The sequence below is a fragment of the Protomyctophum parallelum genome (assembly GCF_964188405.1).
Source record: "Protomyctophum parallelum genome assembly, chromosome: 11".
NCBI classification, from domain to species: Eukaryota; Metazoa; Chordata; class Actinopteri; order Myctophiformes; family Myctophidae; genus Protomyctophum; species Protomyctophum parallelum.
The window spans coordinates 6,975,680-7,002,664 of NC_139707.1; the positions used below are offsets into that span (position 1 = coordinate 6,975,680).

At 45.2% G+C, this 26,985-nt stretch overlaps 1 protein-coding gene across 1 annotated transcript in view; it reads left to right on the forward strand.

The window, feature by feature from the left end:
* LOC310866494 (mannosyl-oligosaccharide 1,2-alpha-mannosidase IB-like) overlaps positions 1-26,985 on the forward strand; it is a gene marked incomplete at its 3' end in the record, with an annotated part of 131,764 nt that overhangs the window by 76,144 nt on the left and 28,635 nt on the right. Inside the window, exon 5 of the mRNA XM_083776126.1 lies at positions 25,321-25,458. Within this exon, the coding sequence (XP_083632252.1) occupies positions 25,321-25,458 (138 nt within the window). The remainder of the gene's footprint in view (positions 1-25,320; positions 25,459-26,985) is intronic.

Genomic DNA, 26,985 nt, shown 5'->3' on the forward strand with positions numbered 1-26,985 from the left:
CTAAGCTAATACCTATGAGCTTGTAGGTCTGCTATTTTTTTCATCGTGAAAATATTTATTTCAGAAAACTGGACTTTTTACATTTTGAGGTCAGGTTAAGTGAAAAAATAAAGGTTTTGCATGCGTTGGGATTCAAACCCGCAAGGCTGGATCAGCAGCCAAGCGTTGTAAAGTCACACCAAGCCACCGAGGTCATCTCTGCTTCTGATATTATATTGTCCTACTGTACAGTACTGTACACCTGAAAGGTGTGCCAGTGAGTTCCTACAGTAATATGCTGAGCGATACCGTGTGACCATCCCAAGCGTGACACTGCTAAAAGCTACAAAAGAAGAATAAATGCATGTAAAGTGTTGTCAACATCGTAATCCAGGAACAGAGGTGTGTTCATCCCATAAACCCTATCTGAGCATGGCCTTTACAGCATGATGAGGTGTTGTAAAAAGGCCACAGTCGTGCGGAGGGACTGAAACGAAACGCCCTCACGGCCCATTATCAGGTTGAACCCAGTGTGCGGGAGCTGTATAAAACAGAGCCTTATCTGGACTCCTACTGTCTTCCATTTTAAGGGGTGAATTTATGGCCTGTCACGTCATTAATGTATTTACAGCGGTGGGAGCGAGTCGACCCAGCCGGGTATAATTCGGACGTGACATAGTCCTCCTCGCTGCTTCGTTCCCGTGTCTCCCCATCCCGCCTGCTAACCTCCACTGAGCCTTTGGAGGATGCATTGCCCCCCCCCCTGTCCTCCTGTCCTCCCACAGGACGGAGATGAGAGAGAGAGAGAGAGAGAGGGCAGCAGAGGTCGTAGGGACGGCCGCTTTAAATCACTCAGAGTGGCTGGAGGTCGTCCTGGGCCGGCACATAACTCCAAACTCCAGTCGCTTCCTCAAACCTCCAAAGCCCTCCTGCTGGGAGTGTGGCTCTTCTCTGGGAGCTGAGCAGATTTTTCTTTTGGTGTGTGTGTGTGTATGTGTGCGTGTGCGTGTGCGTGTGTGTGTGTGTGTGTGTGTGTGTGTGTGTGTGTGTGTGTGTGTGCGCGCCCCTAGTGTGCGTTGGTGATTCCTCCTTGGGAACAGGAGTGCCGGAGGCTGAGTGAGTCTTTTGTGCCACCACAGTGCAGCCATGCTGGAGCCTGTTGGGGCAGGAATTTTGGCTGCTATTGTGAAGGTCGTCGTATGGCTCCTTGTGGGGGCTGTGTGTTTTTTTAACCCAGGCACTCGAGGGCCAGTGAGGCCACACTATATAACTGCACTGCGTGCGTACTCCATGCGGTGTTGTGCGTTACCCATACATTTTGAACCGGAATAGGACCAGGGAAGGTTGACTGAGCATGGGACGCTCTTTCACAACAACGCCCGTCTGTGCAATCCAACAGTCACTCACATTCACACCCATGCATGTCTTTCACAGTTTGACCAAGCTCTGAATTGGTGTTTCTGAAATGGGGGTGTGTGTGTGTGTACCCCTATGGGTACATAGAGGTACTATGGAGGTTATTTATTTTACTGTTTTTAAGGATTAAAACGCTCACAAACGTTGTGCTGATCTGTCAAAACTTTAACCAAATTAAATAACAAAAAAACACCATAAGCATAATTGTTATTGAAGAGAAATAAATGCTTTTGCACATTATTTGAACCCATTTGAATCAAAACTGGGCATACTGAAATATCGTTTTAAATAAATCTGCTCAGGAGGTACTACCGGTAATTGCAACTTTAACTCCACTTTCTATATTATTCAAAAGGTGAGTTATTATACCATACTATCGTCTCTGTTCAGTGGAAACCTCATGACAAAAGTAGCAGATCTGCAAGCTCAAAATAAGCAGCGTTTTTGTGTGACGCTGTAGTATGATCAAGAAGGGGTGTACGCAAAAACAAAGAAATATAGACATAAATAAAACAATATGTACAATAAGAGGTTTCTGCCCGACAGTGACGATAACATGCTAGCTATGGTTTTCTCTTACAGTTTTGCAGTTGCAAGTCCAGTAAAAAACTAAATTACTGCATTCCCCCACTGCCTTTCCCATCAGCAAAGAGCTCCATTGTCAGCGGACTGTGCAGCACTTCACATGGAAACATCTAAATGCATTGACATGTTGTCCCCATCACCAGTATAGTGGATTCGCTTCCAATAATGGAGATTAAAAGCTCCATTCCCAGAGAGAGCACGACCTGACATCACTATAACAAAGACAATCTGTTACTTTATGGACTAAAAACACACGAATTTAAACTGTCAAGCTTTTGCACTGAAATGAGCTGTGTTTTATGTTGGTACACGCCGTTATAAATGAGCTGTGTTTTATGTTGGTACTACACGCCGTTATAAACCTGGAAACGTATCCAATATGCAAGGAAAAACCACCCCAGGTTATATGACGGCTTCCATAAACTGGCCTATCCATTGTTAATGGGGCAGCCGTTGAAGGTATTGCTGGAGGGCAAGAGGAATGTCATGTCATGGCTCTGAATGGTCATTCGCACAAGTCCACATCGACCTGTCCAAAATCACATGGGGGGGGGGGGGGGGGGGGGGGTCGCAACCACGGATATGTGGAAGCCCACGAGCGGTCCAGTGTGGCGGAACGTGCGGCCATTCAGCCTTGCGGCACGTGCCTACCGAAGCCGGCAATTTGAACAGGTGCTGTTGCAGTGCATCCACAAGTGTCCAGAATGTGCCGTTGTACAGTTCGCTTTGAAAAAATCACACGCGTGTGAACTGAGTGGTGCAATTCCCCCCCCCCCCCCTCTCTCTCTCTCTCTCTCTCTCTCTCTCACTCTCTCTCATTAGAGTCACTACCCCTCTCACTGTTTCTGGCGCCCCCTACTGCTATTATTAAGTCACATACTCGTGCTTACACAGACACACATACTCGTGCTTACACAGACACACAAACAGGTATGAGGACATTGCAAGCTGGTTGTAGGAGTGGTTGCACCACTCAAAAAATACATACCTGAAAAATGGATATCTATTCTTTTCACGATTTTTCTAAAATAGCAGATCCGCGAGCTCATAGCATGGCACAAAGTGTCGTGCTATGAAGTGTCGCGCTATGAGCGTCTATATCTGTTACTTTCGATTAGCCAAAGCATAACATTTATTTAAAGGAGCATTATTCAGTGATTTGGAAAAACCCCCGGTCCGCCCTGGGAACAAGATGTGCACATGCACGCACTACAGTGGGCCAACGGCACACACACACCAAGGCCCGCCCCCGCTCGATCATAAGTAGTAAGGTCTAATCCATAATGCCTTTTATTCCAGCTGTCACTGTCCCCTCTTAATAACATTTCTGATTATAAGGTCAAAGGTCACTGTCCCTTTTTTTACATTTCTGATTATAAGGTCAATGGTCACTGTCCCTTCTTAACATTCCTGATTATAAGGTCAAAGGGAGGTCTTTCTTACGTCACCTAACACTAGCTGGATGCATCCTTCCTGCCTACAGTATGCAGTGATGTAGATAGGTTTTCATTTAATGTAACGGGTCCCAGGGATGGTCTTTTTAGATGGGATCCCAGGGACATTTTATGAGTCCTAGCTACTTAAACGATGTTAATAATAATAATAATAATAATATATACGATTTATATAGCGCTTTTCTAGGTACCCAAAGTCGCTTTACAGAAAGAAATACAGACATATTTATTAGAAAACAAATTAAAAGGTTTAAAAGGTTAAAAACTAGGAATAAAAATCAAAAGAGGGGCAAACAAGAAGGGTGTGTGTGTGTGTGTGTGTGTGTGTGTGTGTGTGTGTGGGGGGGGGGGGGGGGGGGGTTATGTAGGGAAAGCCAGTTTGAAAAGGTGGGTTTTGAGTGTGCTTTTGAACATTTCGAAGGTGGGGGCAGCTCTGATGTGGGTTGGGAGTGAGTTCCAAAGAGAAGGGGCAGCCACTGCGAAGGCCCTGTCTCCCCATGTCCGTTTGTTGGATCTGTGGGTTTCCAGTTGGTTGGCAGTGCTTGACCTGAGGGAGCGGGAGGGGACATGGCGGTTGATGAGTTCAGAGAGGTAGAGGGGGGCCTGCAGGTTGTTGAGGGTTTTGTAGGTGATGGTGAGTATTTTGAATTCAATTCTGGACTTGACTGGGAGCCAGTGGAGTTCGCGGAGGATGGGTGTGATGTGGTCCCTGGATCTGGTTCTGGTGAGCAGGCGGGCGGCGGAGTTTTGAACATACTGTAGTTTTTTGAGGACCTTGGTGGTGACGCCATACAGGAGGCTATTGCAGTAGTCGAGTCTGGATGTGATGAAGGCATGAATGAGTGTTTCAGCGGCCGTGTGGGATAGCATGGGACGAAGGCGGGCAATGTTACGGAGGTGGAAAAAGGCGGTTTTGGTGATCTGGTTGACATGGGGCTGGAAGGAGAGGGTGGGGTCAAGGATGACACCAAGGTTGCGGACACGGATGGAGGGGGTGACAGTGGAGCCATCAATGGTGAGGGAGAAGTCATGGGAGGAGCGGGTGAGTGAGTCAGGGCCAATGATGAGGATTTCAGATTTATTGCAGTTGAGTTTTAGGAAGTTTGTTTGTTCGGAAAATCACAATAAAAAGCGATGTGGGTGCCATGCAAACTGCTTATGAATCCAAAGAGCTGTGCCCTTGGCAGTGGCACCGTCTGTCTCGAATTCCAATGTTCAAGTACAGACTACAGTATAACATCCCAGGACCCCCGGAGGGTGACATGATTGTGTCCTTTGTTGTGTCATCTGCTATACAGTCCTGCCTCTGTTCCCCAAGCCCAGGGGTGCCAAACTCATTTTAAGATGGAACAGGACAGAAGTCGGTAGAATGGTACTCTCTCTGTAACCGTGAGCACTACCAGCTCAATGTAATCATTGTCTGCAACAGATTTGTCATTCATGAGTCTAGTTCTAGTTCAGTGGTTCCCAAACTTTTTCATGTCAAGGACAAGGATCCCCAAATTGACCCTCATTAGCCGGCTGACCCCCATTAGAAAATATATGCCAAGGAAGCCCCATAAGAGAAGATTTTTATGGCTCTGGCAGTGATTTTCACCGATGTTCATTTCAAAGACCCCCAGGTTTGACCTGAAATAGGCTACGGACCCCCCATTTAATGGCATTTCTATCTCTGGGACCCCAATGTATATTGTAAAATCAAAGTTAATTTAACTTTAAAGTGTACAAATGGACCCTAACGGGTCCATTTGGTTCCTGAATATAATTCTCTGAAGGACACCTAGGGGTCCCTGGACCCCACTTTGGGAACCACTGGTCAAGTTGCCTAATTTAATAATTATATAGTTTCACAGCCCCTCTTTGCTCGACCAGCGGCCTTCGGTGCGGCAGGGCAGTGCCACGTAAAATAAAACAATTCTGACAAAAGACCCTTTTGTCAGAAACCAATCTCAACCAATCTGCAATTTGACACTCTTTTGAAAAGAGTGTCAAATTGCAGATTGGTTGCTGCGGTACCAGCCCCACACGGACATGTCAGTGACGGACATGCATCAGCATTCAGTATACGCAGCTAAATCTTCCAAATTGAGCTTCATGAATGGTAAATGGTAAATTGTGCATTTATATAGCGCCTTTATCCGAGGCGCTTTACAGAGATTACAGGGCATTGCATTCACCCATTCACACACCAATGCCAGAGGAAACCATGCAAGGCACCAACCTACAGATCGGGAGCAAGTAGGGGTTCAGAGTCTTGCTCAAGGACACTTCGACACTAACTCTGGGGGAGCCGCGCCCGCGGGTTAGGGGAACTGGGAACCTGGGAACTCTACTTCTGACCCACTGCCGCCCATGAGTTGTCTGTCATAGAAACTCCCCCCACCCCACTTTGAGAACCAATCTTTTAGTTTAGTGAAAAACCCTGCTTCTCTCTGCCTCAGGGCCTTCAGAGCTGCGTCGGCGCACAGGGAGGTGGTGATTTCATCTGTACAGTAGGCGTTCACACACAGCTGCTTCCTTCGTTATTTTAGATATTCGCACAACGGTAGACTGGCAGAGAGAGAGAGCCCCCCCCCCCCCACACACACACACACACACACGCGCGCACACACTCGCACACACACACACACACACACACACACACACACACACACACACACACACACACACACACACACACACACACACACACACACACTCGCACACACACACACACACACACACACACACACACACACACACACACACACACACACAGAGATAGATCATAATGAATCATTTAGTCCCCACTCCTATGGGGTATTTCTTGTCACTGTACATTTGCACATTTTGTGGAATGAGTCCTCTTAGCATTTACTTCTCCTGACTGTAGCAGTGGGTGTTATTAACACGGCGTGTCTCGCTGAGGGACACTCTGACACGTATGACTGGTCGACCTTCTCATCCTATATGCCTGTAATTAATCCCATAATCCTACACTCACCTGTACTCTCTCTCTCTCTCTCTCTCTCTCTCTAGTCAGTCAACACAATCCGTCTTCTCCCTATAACCTTCCTTCTCTCTCTCACATGCACGCACGCGCGCAGGCAGGTACAGACGCACACATGCACGTCCACATCACACATCCATCTCTCTCTCTCTCTGCTGTTGCATCATAGAGGCGTTACATTCACACACACATTCATACACCGATGGCAGCAGAGGCCAACCACCACATCAGGAGCAATTAGGGGTTCAGTGTCTTGCTCAAGGACACTTCGACACTAACGTAAAGGCATCTTCAACAGTTCACCAGCAGTTCAGCAAATGCCTTTACTCCAGCCCACCCCCCACACCGTTTTTTGAAATGCAGATGGCATTTAAAACGGAAAATCACAATAAGAAGCGATGTGGGTGCCATGCAAACTGCTTCTGAATCCAAAGCGCTGTGCCCTTGGCAGTGGCACCGTCTGTCTCGAATTCCAATTTCACGTGCCTCTTACTTACTGAGAGCCCTTTTGTGTGTACATTTGCATGTTAATCAGGTTTTGTTGAAGCAGTCGGCGGCGGTCCCAGCGTGATGAATACCTGTCTTTTCCATCTCCGTCTCTATCTTGACGACGTGCGGGACCACGTCACGTAAAAGGGCAGATGGTTTATCCTCTCTCGCACGTACAGTATCCCCAAAAGTACGGATGTCCCGATAACGATCTTCTGTTCCCGATCAGAGTACGATCATTTGATTTTGATTAACACTTATGCCATATCACAATCGTACAATAACCCAAATCACAGAGAATATCCAGTATAACATCACGATATGGATATAATAATAATACTATGGATGATACTATAGGGATGTCCCTAGTATGCTGAATTACGTGATCGGCCCCGATTTCCCATCACGTGATCGGATCGGTTCAACCCTACCCAAGTCATACTCAGTCAACTATCTTAAACCCAACGCATCAACAAGAAGAAAAAGAGAAGGGGCAAATGATTACAGAGAGCAGTTTTGACAGTTGTTCAAGAGCACTGTTTAAGGCATTGAAGATGCTATGTGGGGAAGTGCACATTCTGTGAAATGACCTGTGCTGATGTCCTTGGCTTTGTTTATCGCAGGGTTATCGCAGGGTTCCTTTTCCCCCGGTTAGGATACCAAGAAGACAGTCGATAGTTCTAGGTTATTTCCTTTGCCCCGGTTATGATACCATGAAGAAAGTCGATAGTTCTAGCCCTAACTGTGGTTGAACGCGCTGCACTCGCTGCACTTATGTTTAGTTTTTTTTTGTTGTTGTTAAAGCTGTCTCCAGGAGCAGCCAAAGAGGAGTTGACGGCAGGAGGTTCTATTTAATCTCCTACCAAACCCTGACCTTCACAACACTGGGGGGGGGCAACGCTGGGCCCGCGGCCACTTCCACGGCAAGGTCGAGTGCATAATATTATAGCATGATTAATACATCTACAGAAGCCATATCACTGACACTGGCACACAGCTGAAGTGAGTAGGGGAGAGACGCATGTGTGTGTGTGTGTGAGTGAGGGGGGGGGGGGGGGGGGGTGCACCATTCCAACTCTCCAATCCTCTCTCATGGAACAGAGCAGAGAGATAACAGCATCTAGAAGAAGAATAGATAGGAGGGACGACTGCGACGTCGTCGCCTCTGGAAGACAATGGCAGCCTGACCCCGGCCCCGCGCGGCTGATAAAAATAGATGCGAGATTGTGTCTGTGGCCATTTCAGCCAGCCAGCCGTGCACGTTCGTTGGGAATGCCTTTCAGTTATGATAGAGGAGGATGTTATATTGCCCCGTGACGTGATGGACAGGGCAACCAGTCTCTGGAGAAGCAGAGGCCATGCGAATGGAAAACTGGCCATGCATTAAACATTGAAGATGAAAGTGGGAGATCTATATAGAGTGTGTAGGCCACGATCGGAACAATCACTCTATTGGCTCACAATCTTCAATCTATCTCTAAATGCACCAAGTCTCTGTGTACAACCGTTAGCCCCACAAACTTCAAATTCGATACACGTTCCAGTGCAGTGCCCGGTGTCGAGTCGGTCGGAACCCACGGTTGTCCAGAACCGCCACAAAAGGCCTCTCTGCCCGGCCTGTGGACAGAGGGCCCCTTCCCTGTCCAGGAGCTGGCCTGTTCTGACATCACAAATATGTTCCGGCATCTGCATACACTCCTATATTTGGGCATGCCTGACAAAGAACTCCATATATGGGCATAAAAGGGACACATGCATAGTATAATAACTGGGTGGGGCATGCATTTCCAACTTGCATCGTTCCAAGTAGGCCGGCCAGTGCCCAACGGGCACCGCTCTAGTAACCTAAACTAAACAGAACCTGGTGGATTTTTTAGTTTGTTCTTGTTCCTTAGGGGGAGCCATTAATACACACACAGGGGGTGAGGTAGCCTGGTTAATAAACCAGACTAATATCGCACGGATCCGCGGGATATTAGTCTGGGGAGGCTCAGCTTGGATTTCATTTCCAGGGAAACATTTTCTTTTTGACGCAATTGGTCAGAGCTACTGTCAGTCAAAGGTCTCAAGCATTGAACGTCACTGTACCAAAGCCCGCCCATATTGCATACCGTGTCCCTATTGGGCGCACACGTTCTTGTGTGTAGAAAATGGGCGTACAATTGAGCCTCTCCAGACCGAAATCCGCCGGTAGGCAATTTTTTTTGCCAACGGCTGATTCGGTCTGGTTTATTAACCAGGCTAGGGGTGAGGTACTGTATTCTACAGCATTGTAACAATGCTGTAGAATACAGCATTGTTACGATGCTGTATTATGCCACAGCATTGTAGGTACTGTATTCTACAGTACCTACAATGCTGTATTCTGTAACAATGCTGTGGCATAATACAGCATCGTAACAATTCTATATTATGCCACAGCATTGTAGGAGCTTCTCCAAGAGCACACCAAGTACAACTATAAGAACGCAACGATTTAAATTATTTATTATGTAAGTGAGCTCTGAGCTGAAAGGAAACAAAAAGCCAAAGCCTTTATGGAAACTAAAACGACACCCCCGCAGGACAGACGATTCATTTTGGAACGCCTAAAGTACTTCAGTTCTCCACGGTTGTGTAACCTAAGACAGTATTCATGCAATTGGTCGTTTTGTTTCGTTTTTGTTTGCAACACTTTGGAACAAAGAAGCCCTACAATGCAAACAAGCAAAATATTGTCCATGAGTGAAATTGAATACGTTGAAGCAGCGTACAGTACACACTGCCATGTTGAAGCAGCGTACAGTACACACTGCCACGCACGCAGAGCGGTTTAGATTTCTAGATCCATAATTTTGACCTGAGATCAGATTCTAAAAACGTCTTCTACATCCTGACAGTTTTCTGAAAAAGCTATGTTTCTATATGTCAGTCGTTCTTTGATATTTCAAAAATAGCAGACCTACAAGCTCGTAGCGCGCCACTCGGTGGCGCGCTATGAGCTTGTAGATCTGCTATTTTTCAATAGCTAAAGCATAACATAAAAATGCTAACATCAAAAGGGGTTCCCGCCCCAAAATGGGTTATTGTAAGGAGTGTATAGACAGACATCTCCAACGAATGTGTTCTGCTAGGCGTAGGCGGCCGTCATGTTGTATTCTACTTCATAATATCTAGGGCAGTGGTTTTCAACCCTTTTCATATCAGGGCCCTTTATTTATTCGACATTTGATGTATGCTGTAATGAAATGTTGATCATAAGTAACAATCATTTTACATTCTCTAATTGTGTGGACTTCTTGTAAATGTAGTAATGCAGATGTTTAGCCAGTGGCGGCCCGTCAATAACCACCCACTGAACACAGCTGTTCAATCGCAATTCAATGTATATACTGTAGAACCACACATTTCTATTTTTTTTAACACAACATAGGAAAACAACAAGTACCACAAAACAGACATTACAATACACAGACAAAAAAACAAGACAAAATGAGTACACCACAGTCTTGACATGATTGTACATTCCAGGTCACCAGATTATTTGTTATTCACTACCGTTCAATAAGGTACATTGAAGCGCAGTCTAGAAGGGTCCACTGTATCCACGACTGGTTCCCATACCTTCAGTCTAGAAGGGTCCACTGTATCCACGACTGGTTCCCATACCTTCAGTCTAGAAGGGTCCACTGTATCCACGACTGGTTCCCATACCTTCGTGAAGCCTTCCATGTTATCGCAGAGGAGATGAGTCAGTTTCTCCTTGTACCAATCATCCACCCACTGACCTGAATAAAAAACGAGAAATGAATTCTGCAGCCTCACCAGACTACCGGTATAATCTATTTAAAATGAGCAAGCCATCAACGTAAATATTATATAATAGTACCACTAATGGGGAGTAACAATTATAATAGGCTAATATGAGCCATGAAATGTCAAACGTTGATTAAAAATGTCCTACGATGTGTAACGTTCCTGATTGGTTACATGTTAGTAGTGCGCATGCATCTGTATCCCGTTGACGCTGGTTTTAAGTTGGATACTGTATATATATGTCGCCAGTACTCTGAATACAGTCGCTTTAGGGCAAGAGGTGGTCGCACTTACTGTATGCTGCACCGGTCTGCTGTTAATACAAACAGCAGCGTACTGCATGTATTGTTTAGTGTACACCTCATAACACAGACGGGATAGATAACCTGTCACAGCGTGGCAGCATCACAAATGAATGATTTGGAAGACTTCATTTCATAGATGGCTTCATAGACGTTTTGACAGTGTAAATTAATGTTTTTTTTGGTTTGTTGACTTATCTTTTGTTTTTATTATTGGACTCATGTTAATGTGTATTTTTATTTTAACCACTTAAACCCTCACTTGTAAATACTTAGTAACCTTGACCGTTGGCTCTGAACTTGATCTGCTCCTTTTTCCTCTACAAAAAAAAACAAAACAAAAAAACAATCAATCTCATTCCCGAAAATAGCCCATCTACAAGCCAATCTACTGAACAAGCACAAGTGCTTGTAGATCTGCTATTTTCGGCTAATGTTCCCCTCAGAATTAGGGATGCTGAGGTTCAAGTGGTTAGTGTAAAACGTTCCATTCACGCAGATATTCAGAGACCCCCTGTAGGAGCCCCTGTTGAAGACCCATGCAATAGTTAACCCCATGACAGCCTATCATATTCTAGGACTGTAGCTCTTCTCGGCAAAGCAACACACTGTACCATTAGCCTTCACTGATGGCATTACCACTGCATTTGTCTTGCTTAGATTGCAGTGTTTATAATACCATGCCTTGAGATTCAATTGCCACCGGGGCAATGCGTAACAAAGATTGTGTGGACTAATAATAGGCTACACTTAGCGTCATCTCCACCCTCGTACCGAATTGGCATTCGTTTTCCAATGGAGCAGACGTTGGCGTGAATTAGCGGTACTAATGACAGTGCTTTAAGAAATGACACAGCTCTATATTGAAGGCCAATGTGACTCAATGAGTGTTAAATTGGTGCCGCAAATGAAATTGTAATCATAGGTCCGTTCCATGAGACAAGGCCGTGAGACAAGGAGAGAGAGAGAGTTACTGTATGACCTCATTAACCCATTCTGACCTGAGATCAGATTCATACGAGGTTTCCGCCGGACACACACTGGTCTGATGAACCCATTCTGACCTGAGATCAGATTCTAAAAAATGTCAGTCGTTCTTCGATTTTTCAAAAAATAGCAGACCTACAAGCTTTTTTTTTTTTTTTTTAAGATATTTTTTTGCGGCTTACGCCTTTATTGATTTTTTAAGGGATAGAAAGTAGGCTGACAGGAAACGGGAGAGAGATGGGGGGATGACATGCGGTAAAGGCCGTGTCGGGTCCGGGAGTCGAACCTGCGGCACACCGCGACTGGATCACCAGTCCGGTGCCCAGACCGTTACGCTACGGCCTGGGCCCAGACCTACAAGCTTGTATCGCGCCACTCGGTGGCGCGATATGAGCTTGTAGATCTGCTATTTTTAAATAGCTAAAGCATAACATGATGCTGACACCAAAATGGGTGCCCGGTCAGAATGGGTTAACCTCACATTGAGCCCCTTTCTTCCTTGGTTCGGAACTAGTACTAAGAAAATATTTGTGTTTTTGAAAGGGTTTGACAATAAAGTAATTCTGATTCTGACGCTACCTCTTCTGTATCCGCTATAGGCGGCCTGCAGAGCAGCACGATCCCGACCTCAACTCAACACAATGCACAGTGTGAGTTGTGCTTAGCATAGCCTTGGGGAGGCAGTCTCTTGCTAACGCTCTCTCTTCGCTAGATCAATAGTTCCAGCCGCTGCTGCTCTGTAGTTCCAGCGTTGAACCCCATTCGTCTGTGTTATACTGAGGCGTGCGCGCCACAGTACATAAACCAATGTGATCGCGTGGCGGCGGCAGCAGAGAGATCAGACGATGTCATAACTCTCTCTTTCAATGGGCCTGCCAACGCTGGAATGCCAAGTCTGTTGTCAATATCAGCAGTTGTTTCCGAGAACGGTTTTTCTACCTTCAGTGTTTAATGTAGAAAGAAATGAAGACAAGACACATATACCAGCAGGGATGCGTTGTGTGTGTGTGTGTGGGGCTCACTTATATTTAGATTACCTCTAGGCTGTTATTATCCTGGAGGGATATTTTGTTTGTTCAGTAGCATACAGTACAATATAACAATATACAACATAACATACAGCTATTAGACAGTCAGACTCTCTGAATGCATCTGTACACTGCGTGTCAACGAGACAGTTCATTTAATACTGCAATTGCTGAGTGGATAATACGCCTGCTGAAGTGACGTTTATTTTCCATTTCAAAGTTCTATATCTCCATCCTGATGACGCTGTGAAGTGACGAGGGGGTGATCAGATGTATGTAAACAGTGTGTTTGAAGTGTTCACATGCGGCCTACAGTAGTACAGTACAGTAGTATCGTCGCTTCTTGTCTTCACAGACCTCGTTGTTTATTTCTCTAGACAAATCTGGCAACGGTGGTGGCTGGCTGGCCACCATTCATACCGCGTGCCCCCGTTCGTAGCGCACGGCCTGGTCTGGATAATCACTCATCCAGACCGTGGACTTGCCACGCAACGTAACACTTTCTCTTGGTCCTCGGTAATACTCCCTGTCCTTTGCAATCGTGAAGTGGACGGGATGAGTACGCTCGTGGGATATGAGAACCACAGACTGTGCTGTTGATGTGGTTTGGCAAATAGATGATGGTTGGTTGGTGACCTGCCAGATTTCCAGTAGAGTAGCTACCGCAAAGCTAGCCAACTACAGTAAAAAAAAAAAAAACGACCAGCTGGTGCTACTGTTATACTCTCCTCTGAGATTCCAGGGGATTCTTGTGCACGTGACTTTTGAGTCCTTCCAAAAGCTAAAAAAGAAGATATGGCACCTGTTTGGGTTAATTGTTCAGGGCAAATGGGAACACTTTATCTGGGTTCGTGATTGTTAGCATCGTTATAATAGAGTTCACTATCTGTAGATGTTGGTTCACAAAGTTGTTGTCAATAAATATGCCCATTTCTGATTTAATCTCTTAAACACTTAAACACGTATATAGTCTGTTGGGTCTCTCATGCGTCTATAAGAGTCTCTTTTCACTGTACACCAAATGTCTTCGCTGACGACGTGTAGCAACACAGCATAGATCTGCTGTTTTCATCCTCATTTTGGCATTATTACAGTATTATAACATTATAGGTGAAATGTTCAGAAATACTGGGCATTGCTTATCCACAGTACAGTGCAAGATTGTAGATCAGCTAATTCTTTGTTATGAATTGTCTGAGGAAATAAATACTTTTAGGCTTGAGTGCTTAACAAGAAAGATACAAGATTATGAAGCTTTTCATGTTATTAAATGCTGATAGACGGTAGCTGAATTATGTGTTATTGTCCTACTTCAAATCTTCACATCTTAAATGACAGAATATAAGCCAAAATAACGCTCCCACCCGCTCCCTTTTTGAACCCGCCAGAGATTAAAGATGGCAGACGCGCCGGAACCCTCCGACACACTTTAACATGCCTGCCTAGAGACGTCCTGACATTAATTTGCACATGCGCCGCTTGGAGAGATGTAGCTACAGTAACAACCAAACAGGTGGCTGCCTTCGTTTTGGGCGGCCAATAAGCCAAACAGCTTCCAGTTCCCCTGGAAAATCTACGTTACTCAGAGGTAATGTTTGAGACGTGGCCACTGGGGGATAGGAAATGAACAGCAGCCCAAATGCTGATCAATCTTTCCTTGCTATATAAATGGTGCATTTATATAGCGCCTTTATCCAAGGCGCTTTACATAGATTGTGTATCAATTCACCCATTCACACACTAGGGCATTAACCAAACGTGATTTTTGATAGTCGACTCGACTACCATCAAAATCGATTTATAGTCGATTAGTCGGCGGTAAAATATGATATTTATTCCATCCAATCAAGCATTAAAACATCGCGTTCTGAAACAGCCAGCGAGTGAAGCAAAACAGAGCCGGTGAATGCACTCAATGCAGGCCGTGTGGAATAGTACCAGAGATAGTAAAAGAGAGTGGCGACACCTATGGGCTATAGTTCCAAACATTGGAACTGTATCCCATTGAGATAGAATGAGCACTTCCGCATTCCATTGTTACAGTGGGAGTCAATGCGAGTGTCGCCACTCTTACTAGATTACGCTGAATGCCGCTCTGGTTGGCCGAAATTAGCTCAGCTGTTTCAAGTCAAAGTTGCAAGTCCACAATGACTCACGGATGGACGCGTTGTGAGCTTGTAGATCTGCTATTTTTTATGCGCAAGACCGTTCTACGGAGCAGCATAGCATGTTACGTTGTTCACAATGTTTTGGAGTGGAGACTGAAGCTGGGAGGAGGCGAAGGAATGAACCTTGCGATCTTTTTCATACAACCATAAATGTTCAACAACAAGTTACAACAACAGTTCCTTTGGTTTTTAGAAGGAGCTACAAGCTAGGGGGAGGTTTGCTAGCTAGCAGGCTGCCAGGCTATGAATCAGATGATCAACTACTTAACTCCATCGTGAGTCTTTTGCGACTATTAGAACTATGATCGTGCGGCATAGCTGTTTGTTTTTAATAATGCCACACGCGGCACGCCTGGACTTTTGTTGGATAAGCATGAAGAAACATGAAATCACGGCAAGAGCTACTGTAGTTTGACTGTCACCAAACTGGATAATATTGGGCAGAGCGAGGAGGAACTCCTGCTATACTTTACTGTACCGGATGACGACGACACGTCTCCAATCTAACTTGTTGAACAAACTACAGTAATAAACTCACCAATAGTAAAAGTATTTACACACTGCAGTTGTCCCCATTGATCTTATGAGGCATATCGCATATGCTTTTCCCAAAGAAAATCTGTCTTGAATGCTGCTAGTGCCACCGCCGCCCACCGCACCAAAACCCACGTACAGTAGGCTTGTATATGATATGAAAACAATCAGCCAAGAATGGATTAGTACTGAAGTTGGCGAACTACCAACAAAACAACCGAGCTCACAGCTGCATGTCTGCATGTCTGCTGTAGAAAAGCAAAAAAAAAAATCATAAAAAATATTAAAAATTAATATTAGCGAATAATCGGATGTCAATTAACAGTGTCGACTAGTGTTTTGCTAGTCGACTAGTCGACTATTCGATTATTATGTTAATGCCCTATCACACACACAATCATACACCGATGGCAGCGGAAACCATGCAAGGCATCAACCAGCACATCAGTGTCTTGCTCAAGGACACTTTGACACTAACTCTGAGGGAGCCCAAATACTAGCCCAAATACTATTAACTTTGAGTGACTGGAGTTTCTTCCAGCGGTGAAATATCCCTTTAATGTACTAGTTGCTACTTTGGCATTGGAAGGCCTGCCCGGGGACACTTTTAAGTTTAATTAAATGTACTCTGCTAGCTATACTTTGCCTGCCCGGGGACACTTTGAAGTTTAAAAACCAGTTTCCCATCAGTTTGTTTGTTCCTTGCCTTTGCGGCAACTATACTACGACGACTGCAGCCAGCTGCACCTGCCAGATCCGATCAATCACACTCGATTAGTGTGTTGTCCAATTAGTATGCCGAGGTGCTTCAAATAACCCATTCTGACCGGGCACCCATTTTGGTGTCGGCATCATGTTATGCTTTAGCTATTTAAAAATAGCAGATCTACAAGCTCATATCGCGCCACCGAGTGGCGCGATACGAGCTTGTAGGTCTGCTATTTTTTGAAAAATCGAATAACGACTGACATTTTTTGAATCTGATCTCAGGTCAGAATGGGTTCATCAGACCAGTGTGTGTCCGGCGGAAACCTCGTATGAATCTGATCTCAGGTCAGAATGGGATAAGCAGTGTGTCAACATTGTCAAACAACCCCCAGTCCCCACGCAGTCACACTTGTCCTTGTTCAATCAGAATTTGATGAGGCCTCGCTTGGAACAGTGATCAGAGCGCGAGTGTGTGTGTGTGTGTGTGTGTGTGTGTGTGTGTGTGTGTGTGTGTGTGTGTGTGTGTGTGGCTTCTGATTGGTCTGTGGTGCTGAGGTTGAGGAAAAACACCAGTTTGGCATCTTATCAATGCGCACCGCGCAGCTACTGCTGTTGCCCTGCATCGTCCCCTTATGATTCACTAAACTCACCCCACACAGCTACTGCTGTTGCCCTGCATCGTCCCCTTATGATTCACTAAACTCACCCCACACAGCTACTGCTGTTGCCCTGCATCGTCCCCTTATCATTCACTAAACTCACCCCCACACAGCTACTGCTGTTGCCCTGCATCGTCCCCTTATGATTCACTAAACTCACCCCACACAGCTACTGCTGTTGCCCTGCATCGTCCCCTTGTGATTCACTAAACTCACCCCACACAGCTACTGATGTTGTCCTGCATCGTCCCCTTGTGATTCACTAAACTCACCCCACACAGCTACTGATGTTGTCCTGCATCGTCCCCTTGTGATTCACTAAACTCACCCCACACAGCTACTGCTGTTGCCCTGCATCGTCCCCTTATGATTCACTAAACTCACCCCCACACAGCTACTGCTGTTGCCCTGCATCGTCCCCTTATCATTCACTAAACTCACCCCACACAGCTACTGATGTTGTCCTGCATCGTCCCCTTGTGATTCACTAAACTCACCCCACACAGCTACTGATGTTGTCCTGCATCGTCCCCTTGTGATTCACTAAACTCACCCCACACAGCTACTGCTGTTGCCCTGCATCGTCCCCTTGTGATTCACTAAACTCACCCCACACAGCCGTATTTTTATTATTTTCATATTATTTTTGTACCACTGAATCTGACAGTGGACTAAGTCGTTTACTTTTTACTGTAGGTTTTTACTCAAGTCTCGAACGGCGCTATTCTTTTCAACAGTGAGAAGCATGGACAGACAGAGTAGTGCTGGCTGAAGCATGGACAGACAGAGTAGTGCTGTCTGATGACGTATCAGCAACAACGGCGCTACGTTAACAGGTGACGTTATGAAATGCGACTCAAGCAGCCTCTGTCCACACTGAGTAGCGCAGTGACAATTCAGAATCGTGGTAAGCAAACGATTCAGGCTGGAAACCCAGGCTAGTCATATAACAAATTACATACATATTTAATTACTTTATACTTACCAAAAAAAATAAAAAATTGATGAATTGTGGAAATAGCTGAACTACTATAAGCTCAAAACGCTTTTAGAAAATGTTTGAAAATGGTTAGCAAGGAACCGATTTATGCAACAAATATGTGCGATTATCTCAAATAATTTGCGATTAGACGGTCATGTAATAACTGTGGTAAATAAATGGTGCATTTATATAGCGCCTTTATCCAAGGCGCTATACAGAGATTGTGCATTACATTCACCCATTCACACACACATTCATACACCGATGGCAGCGGAAACCATGCAAGGCACCAACTAGCACATCGGGAGCAATTAGGGGTTCAGTGTCTTGCTCAAGGACACTTCGACAGTAACTCTGGGGGAGCCCGGGTTCGAACTGGCAACCTTGCGGTTACCGTCCAGGCACTCTACCCCTGAGCCACCGCCACACTGTGACAGGCCTACTCTGTGCGTGCGTGCGTGCGTGCGTGCGTGCATGCGTGCGTGCGTGCGTGCGTGCGTGCGTGCACGGTCTCCGTCATGGAAAGCCAGCGGGCCAACAGCACAGTATGCGCCCCAGGCTTTATTAACCCATTCTGAACGGGAACCCCTTTTGGTGTTAGCATTATGTCATGCTTTAGCTATTGAAAAATAGCAGATCTACAAGCTCATAGCGCGCCACTCGGTGGCGCGCTATGAGATTGTAGATCTGCTATTTTTGAAAAATCAGCATTTTTAGAATCTGATCTCAGGTCAGAATGGGTTAACTTGGCTGGCTGGCTGGCTGACAGTGAGACAGGTTTTGCACTCCGTCCGTCCGTGTGTCCGTCCGTCTGTGGACAGCTAATCCCGGGCACCATTTTCTTGATCGCAGCCACACTCTGCACACACACACACACACACACACACACACACACACACACACACACACACACACACACACACACACACACACACACACACTCCCTGGATGCCAGAGCTGAACTCTGCACTGCAGGCAGATTGGTGGAAAAACTTCATCTTTTCAGGATTCAAATTCAAAATGAGCAAAAGTAGCGGCTCTCAAGCTCGAAACGCAGCGTAAAGTAAAGTGCTTTGAGCTTGTATATGCTTTAGTGTATAGCGTTATGCTATGATCAAGTAGTCGAGCATTCATTTACAAAAAAAACCCCCACAAAAATGTTAAGGCATGGCCTCAGACAGACTGGGATCCAGACAGAGAAACAGAAACGCCATATAGACGACGGTGACAAAAACGGCAATCCCCACAGAAAATACAGAAAATGTGTTGTTGGGATTGTTCTTTAGACGCCGCCTGTTGAGTCGGGCCCTTGAGGTCCATTTGTGGCAGTGTTTGAAATTGAGAGAAGAGAGAGTGCGGACTCTCCTCTCTCTTCACTGGAATTGAGAGAAGTCATCAGTGCTTTCTGTGAAAAATAGCTGAAAAATAGTCTCTCTTTGTCTCCCGGCCGTGTCATCTTCAAAGTTGGCCCCCCGAGTGCCTCTTCCTCGCATCAGTCCCTGTGCCGGCACTCTGTTTTATTGTCTCTCTCCTCCTCCTCCTCCCCTCTTCTCTCCTCAAGCACAATCCACGCCTATACCTACTTCTATATATATATCCCATTCTGACCTGAGATCAGATTCATACGAGGTTTCCACTGGACACACACTGGTCTGATTAAGACCATTCTGACTGGAGATCAGATTCTAAAAATGTCAGTCGTTCTTCGATTTTTCAAAAAATAGCAGACCTACAAGCTCGTATCGCGCCACTCGGTGGCGCGATATGAGCTTGTAGATCTGCTATTTTTCAATAGCTAAAGCATAACATGATGCTGACACCAAAATGGGTGCCTGATCAGAATGGGTTATGGTCCATCTTCTTTGTTTTTAGTTTTTTGCCGCTGTCCATGAGACGAACGTCTGAAACTATAGGAAGCAAGGAGAGTATAGAGGGATAAAGAGATGCACAGTTATCTGAGGGGCTTGGATCCATGATGTGACCTTGACTTCTGTTGAGCGTCATTCAAATCATGTGGAGTAAATCCTCCAAACTGGAAGATCCTCCGAACTTTAAGTTAGACTCAAAAGGCACCGCTAAACCCCTTATCCCTAAACGTCTTTTGCCTTTTTTTACTACTAGTCCTTACCCGTTGTGAGGTATTTGACCCCCCCCCCCCCTTGTGGCCGTGAAGGGTACTGCGCCCGGGTGCGTTTGTAATTGACTAATAAATTAATTAATAATCATTAATGTGTGAAATCGAAAATCGTTACGCCCTCCATATGGTCAATGCCTGTGTGAAAAGTGGGAGTGATTGGTGCAGGCAGTAAGGAGTTACGGCACTGTTTCTGACAGACACACACACGGACACACACTCAGACATTCGGTTAATTATAGTATAATTTTGCTAAACATTTTTGAATAGTTAAAATGGCCAGTCTATACAAGCTCACAATGTGTCAATGTAGATTGGCTAGTTGAATTATTCAAAAATGTTTTTCAAAATATAAAAAAAAAAGGCAAAGAAGTTTAGGGATAAGGGGGTGACGAAAATTAAGCCCAAAGATTCTAACTTAAAGTTGGGTAGGAGATTCATGGGTTTCTGAAAGAGTATGCTGCTGAGGCTCCCATTGACCGGTGACCCTTTCATTATGTTATTAAATATGTTGGGAATACGATAAAGAAATTATAATTATCTCCATGAATTAAAGGCTTTATGGGGTGTGTGTGAATGAATTGATATAGAAAATAAGTCATTTTTTGGGTGAATTCTGTGGAATTTAAATGGAGGTACGGTGGCTGCTTGGAAATCTTAAAGGTGTAGTGAAATGAAAAAGACGTTTTTCACACTTTTAGACCATATCCGTGGTCATCCTATGGCCATACCTAACAATGGATGCCAAAAAAAATTGAAAAATCTCATTTCTGTGTGTTTTTATATCAAAGGTCCATAAAAACGATTGCATTATTTATTTATTCAAACGAAAACGTGCTGCGTGATGACGTGTAGAGATACACATCGATAAAAGCCAATAACAATGAAGCTCACCCGTTTAATTCCCCATTACTGCGCATCCATCCAGCACAGCTGCTACTGATTACAGAATACTCCGTTTTTATTTCCATTCCAGATAACATCCAGACAGTGTATTACTCGGTTTCAACTTAATCATCACGCTAAAATATGTATCTGAAAACATTATAAGGTAGAAATAAGCCACATAACAGTAAACTGGTACAGCTGGCCGACCATATGATTTATAAACAAACACACACCACGCTGTTGCGCATAGCATTAGCCACCGTCCCTAGCTACCGTCCCATCGCCTGAAGGGATGCAACGCTCTGATTGGTTCAGAAACTTCAGACCGGTGTTTCATGTTGAATCACCATTTTCATGTTGTTCACCATTTCCGTTTCACTACACCTTTAAAAGTTCCCGTTTGGAATCCCCTGGCTCCCCATGGGTTAGCGTGGAAGTGTCCTTGAGCAAGACGCCGAACCTCCTAACGGCTCCCGAGGCGCAGGTTGTTGCCTCTATGGTCGGGTATATGTACCGTATGTGAATGGTGCTGAATGCATTGACGTAATTGTATTTAAAGCGCTATATAAATGCCCCATTTTCCCATTTAAAAGCAATCTTCAGGTAAATGATCTCTGTCACGGCCCAGAGAACACGAGCACTAGGCTGTGGGACATCATTCTCTGTGTCAACTCCTGCGCAGAGAGGTACAGATTATTCTCTAATATAGTGGTTTTCAACAGATGATGTTGACCCAGAGACCTGCTGCGGACCACCACTAAACCCCCCCCCCCCCCCCCCCCCACACACACACACACACACACACACACACACACACAAGCACACTAAAATCTGGTAAAGACTAAAGACTCTTAACAAACGTCTTTTACATTCGATCAAACATTTCTCCTGCCTTCTCTCTGTCACTCTGCACCATACTCGCGTCCTCTCTCTCCCCTAATTATTAAGCAGCGCAGTACACACACACACACACACACACCGAGTGCCGTTCTATTGGCTCTGACAGAATTGACTCCGCAACAAAAACAATTTAAATACTGCAGGAGGTTAGCTCAGGTTACCACACTAAACAAAGTTGGTTTTGTAAAAACAATTTAAATACTGCAGGAGGTTAGCTCAGGTTACCACACTAAACAAAGTCGGTTTTCTACAGTGCAGATGTTCTTGATTTATTATTATGGGTTTGGTTTTTATCGCGCAGCGCGAGTCTGCGATAGCCGATCTACAAGCTCATAACGCGTCGCGCTGTGAGTAGAGCTGCTACTGATTTACACTGACAGTTGATGGAAATATTTAGTATGTGGCTATGAAAATGAATAGCCAATACTAGAAACCCTAACCTTAATAAATTCACAGGAAAGATTTATAAAACCAAGAAAAACCTTTAACCCAGGTATAAAAGACTTGACTCTATGGAAAATAGTTTTCAAAGACCTGAAAGGATTTGGACACAGATGCAAAGGACTTAACCCATTCTGACCGGGCACCCATTTTGGTGTCGGCATCATGTTATGCTTTAGCTATTGAAAAATAGCAGATCTACAAGCTCATATCGCGCCACCGAGTGGCGCGATACGAGCTTGTAGGTCTGCTATTTTTGAAAAATCGAAGAGCGGCTGACATTTCTAGAATCTGATCTCAGGTCAGAATGGGTTAATCAGACCAGTGTGTGTCCAGTGGAAACCTCGTATGAATCTGATCTCAGGTCAGAATGGGTATTTCCAAGATATTTCTAGTTAGTTCAGATCCAGAGCGTTTACAGTTGCACAGAGATAGAGTCTCCACAAAGTAAGTTACAAGATGTGCGAACAAGAAGGTTTAGTTTATTATAACAGGGTGCAAGTAAAATGTGACAAGGTTTCGATGTGTAAGTTACATCTTCGTCAGGTCATAGCCTGCTATAGGCTAGAGGCGCGGTTGGAACTCCCTTCTAAGTTACAAGATGTTCTGCCCCATGTCATATCATTTGCACAAACATGTATACCCAAAGACATGTCATAGTCTCAGTCCACAGTTGTCACATTTCATTATTGTCACAATAGGTTGAAATGTCATATCAGAGAGAGCTGTCATCGGGCGACAGTTGGTCTGACACGTTGGGTCCTTGATTACACGTGTTCAGTCCTGTTTTTGTCTCTTTATCACTGGGGGTGAGAGGGTATTGTGCTGCTGTTCTCATCCTTTAAGGCCATAAGGTTGTTTTCTTCTTGTTGTTGTCGTCTTTAGGCCATGTGTTTTCCTTCTCAAAGGTCATTTATCATGTTTCCTTGGTATAAGTGACACTCTGCAGTGGCAATCTGATGGCATACTCGGTAAACATTTATATGACATCATGGAGAAAGGAGAAAATACAAGGTATTTTGAACATCTTCATAAGATGTGAACACAAAAATATGAAACAATAAAACAATTAAACTAAATATCTATCAACTGTGCAGCAGTAAGAGCAGTTAGTTATACGACTACAATTAAAGTACTTTTTAGTGTGACGTGTGTGTTCTTGACTTCTTGTTCTTAATGTGGGCGAGATAACGCAGCTGAGAGTGAGTGGCTGCCGCTGCTGCGTGCCGCCCGTGCACCAATAAAGCGATGCGCATGCTAGAAATAAATAATTAAAAAAAGGTGTCGAGCTGGCCGTTTCTGGACTTAGAGCCGGGCCCTGGCTGAACTCCACTATTTTAGGCCCGTGCAGGGCTCTAGCTAGAGGCAAAGAAAGTGTATGGTTGCCTAGAGACAAGGCAGCCAGGCCTGGGCCGTGGCTCAGCGGTCCAGGCACCTTGGCTGGTAATCCAGTCTGGCAGTGTGCCACGGGTTCGACTCCCGATCCCGACGGCCTTTACTGCATGTCACTCCCCCACCTCTCTCCCCATTTCCTTCCTACTGTCTGTCCCTCCATAAAAAATATAAAATAAAGGCGAAAGCCACAAAAAAAAACATAAAAAATATAAAAGAGACGAGGCAGTCAATCAGGACGATGGGTTGTCAGTGCAGCCAATGAGAAACGTCTCAACTACAGCAAGTGCACAGCGTGAAAGCACTGCAGAGAACATTGACCAGCTGACACAGCAGCTGGTAAAAACAAAACAAAAAAAACCCACAAAGTTAAAATATGGCAATAAGGGGTTCCTGCCTGACAGTGACAGGTTGTTTTAGGTTCGGGCGGTACTCATGCAGTCCTGGAGTAAAGAAACACAAAGAAAACAACGTTGGCAAAGGGCCTGCAGGGAGGCGTAATGGAGAGTGTTGACAGTAATGCAGTTGTTTCCATGCTGTGCCATATTGTGTCTGGATACTTCATTTCCTTTCACAAACTACGCCGTGAGACTACGGCACTAAATAAACGAATGGCATTGTAAAAATCTGTTGTCCCCGAGTCCCGACACAGGGTTTTCTCCTGGTTCGATCGTGTTCTCCCTCAATGCGAGCCTGCTGTTTTCCTGACAAAAATCTCTTTCCAGCAACGATTCGCTATCGGAGAACACGCGATTGCATTAGTGTTGGACACAGGAAAGAGAGAAAAAAAGATCACAAAACTGCTTGTGAGCTTGTAGATCTGCCATTTTTCAGTGCGAGAGACGGACCAAGTATAAATATGGCTTAAACCATTAAGACCTGCAACGCACCTGTGTCACTTTAGCTTTTAGCCACGTTAACCATTATTCGAGTGTCGCGCTATGAGCTTGTTGACAAGCATGAAAACGTGTCCAAATCTTTGAATTATTTCACAGCGAACATTTTTAACTCAAATCTTTGCTTCTGGGGAGGGGGGGGGGGTCCCTGGAGCAAAATACATTCAGATGGGGGTCGGTTGCCAAATGCATTTAACCCATTCTGACCGGGCACCCATTTTGGTGTCAGCATCATGTTGTGCTTTAGCTATTTAAAAACAGCAGATCTACAAGCTCATATCGCGCCACCGAGTGGCGCGATACGAGCTTGTAGGTCTGCTATTTTTGAAAAATCGAAGAGCGACTGACATTTTTAGAATCTGATCTCAGGTCAGAATGGGTTCATCAGACCAGTGTGTGTCCAGCGGAAACCTCGTTATGAATCTGATCTCAGGTCAGAATGGGTTAATGTTGGGGGGGTCCTCCTGACTCCTTGACATGAAAAGGTTTGAGCACCACTAACATAGAAAGTAGAAACGTAGGTCATGATTTAGAAGACATTTAGTAGAACCCATGGTCTCTAATGTCCCGTGTGTGTCTGCTGTTGTGTTCCAGATGATGAAGCATGCGTGGGACAGCTACAGGCAGTACGGCTGGGGCCACAACGAACTCAAGCCCTTGGCAAAGAAAGGACATTCCACCAATATCTTCGGTAAGTCGTCGACCTCTAGCTCTGGCTGCTACTGTAGTACAGTAGCTCTGTGCTATCTCACACTGGCTGCTACTGTAGTACAGTAGCTCTGTGCTATCACACATAGGGCTGCTACTGTAGTAGCGCCATGCTATCACACACAGGGTTGCACCATTAGCTATTGAAATTAACTAGGGTGCAGGGTTCTCTCGTCCATCCGTCTTCAACCGCTTATCCGTAGTCGCTCCACCAGCTCCACCAGAGAGCTCCAGACTTCCCTCTCCAGAGCAGTTTGACTGCTGAAAACGATTTACCAGACTTTTAATCAACCCCCCTTCACTGCAGAGATTGTTGTATTACCTTTAGAGCATACGCTGAATTATTTGGGCTTTTAATCTGCGAAAATCGAGGGAAAAAAGCTTCCTCTGTTTGTTATGAACGATCGCACCACCCGCCATCTTGGTACACCCGGAAGACGCAGCTCAGGACCCTCCTCCATGAGGCGTTGAACCCCATTCGTTTGCATTGGCCTCAATTTCCCAGAAGCCCTAGCAGCCCACAGCATGTGACGATTTCCGGTTTCGTCATCAAAACAAATGCATCTACTCTCTTTCTCCGCGGCGAAGACGGATTTTCTATTTATTTTTTACATTACGGCGGATTAAACACATAAAACAAAAGGCGCGTATGTCCGATATGGCAGCGACATTAACCTGGAGTAATCCATTCAAAGCACGGAAACTGTTAAGTACAAAAGGACTAGTGAACTTTTATCGCTGTATAATTGAAAGTGTCTTAACTGGCTGTATCACAGTGTGGTACGGTAACACGACCGCTCAGGATTGCAAGAGGTTGCAGAGGACCATTAAAACAGCAGCTAAAATCATCGGCACTACAGAATTACCCAGTCTCCATAACATCTACACCACTCGCTGTATGAAAAAAGCCCATAACATCATGGAAGACACCAGCCACCCCGCAAATAACCTGTTCAAACTACTCCCCTCCAAAAAATGCTACCAGAGCATCAAATCTCGTACCACCCGTCTCAGTAACAGTTTTTACCCCCAGGCAGTCAGGCTGCTGAACAGCTGACCTTGAACTGCTTGCACTTTTCTTTTCCTGTTTTTGTCTTTTCTTGCACTATAGATGTTTGTTTATGTCCTGTGTATGTAAGACTGAGAGTGCTCTGAGCAAAATAAATGTCATTGTATGTATACTCTGTATCTATACAAGTAAGACGCGCAAACGCGTGAAGCGAACGCAGCTCGTGTGTGTGTGGTTGTGTGTGTGTGTGTGTGTGTGTGTGTGTGTGTGTGTGTGTGCTACAGCTGCGCCCTGTGTGTGTGTGTGTGTGTGTGTGTGCTACAGCTGCGCCCTCTGGTGGCGGGCAGGTGGTGTAACAGCGTGACACTCTATGCGTGACACACACACACACAGACGTTCAGCCCTTGCTGTCATAGTAAGTGGCTCACTGCGTTCGCAACAAATAAACCTGAACCTGAACCTGAACCTGAACTTCGATCCTGAGGGATCCCGAGGCGTTCCCGAGGCCAGTGAGTCGATGTAATCCCTCCAACTGCGCCTTG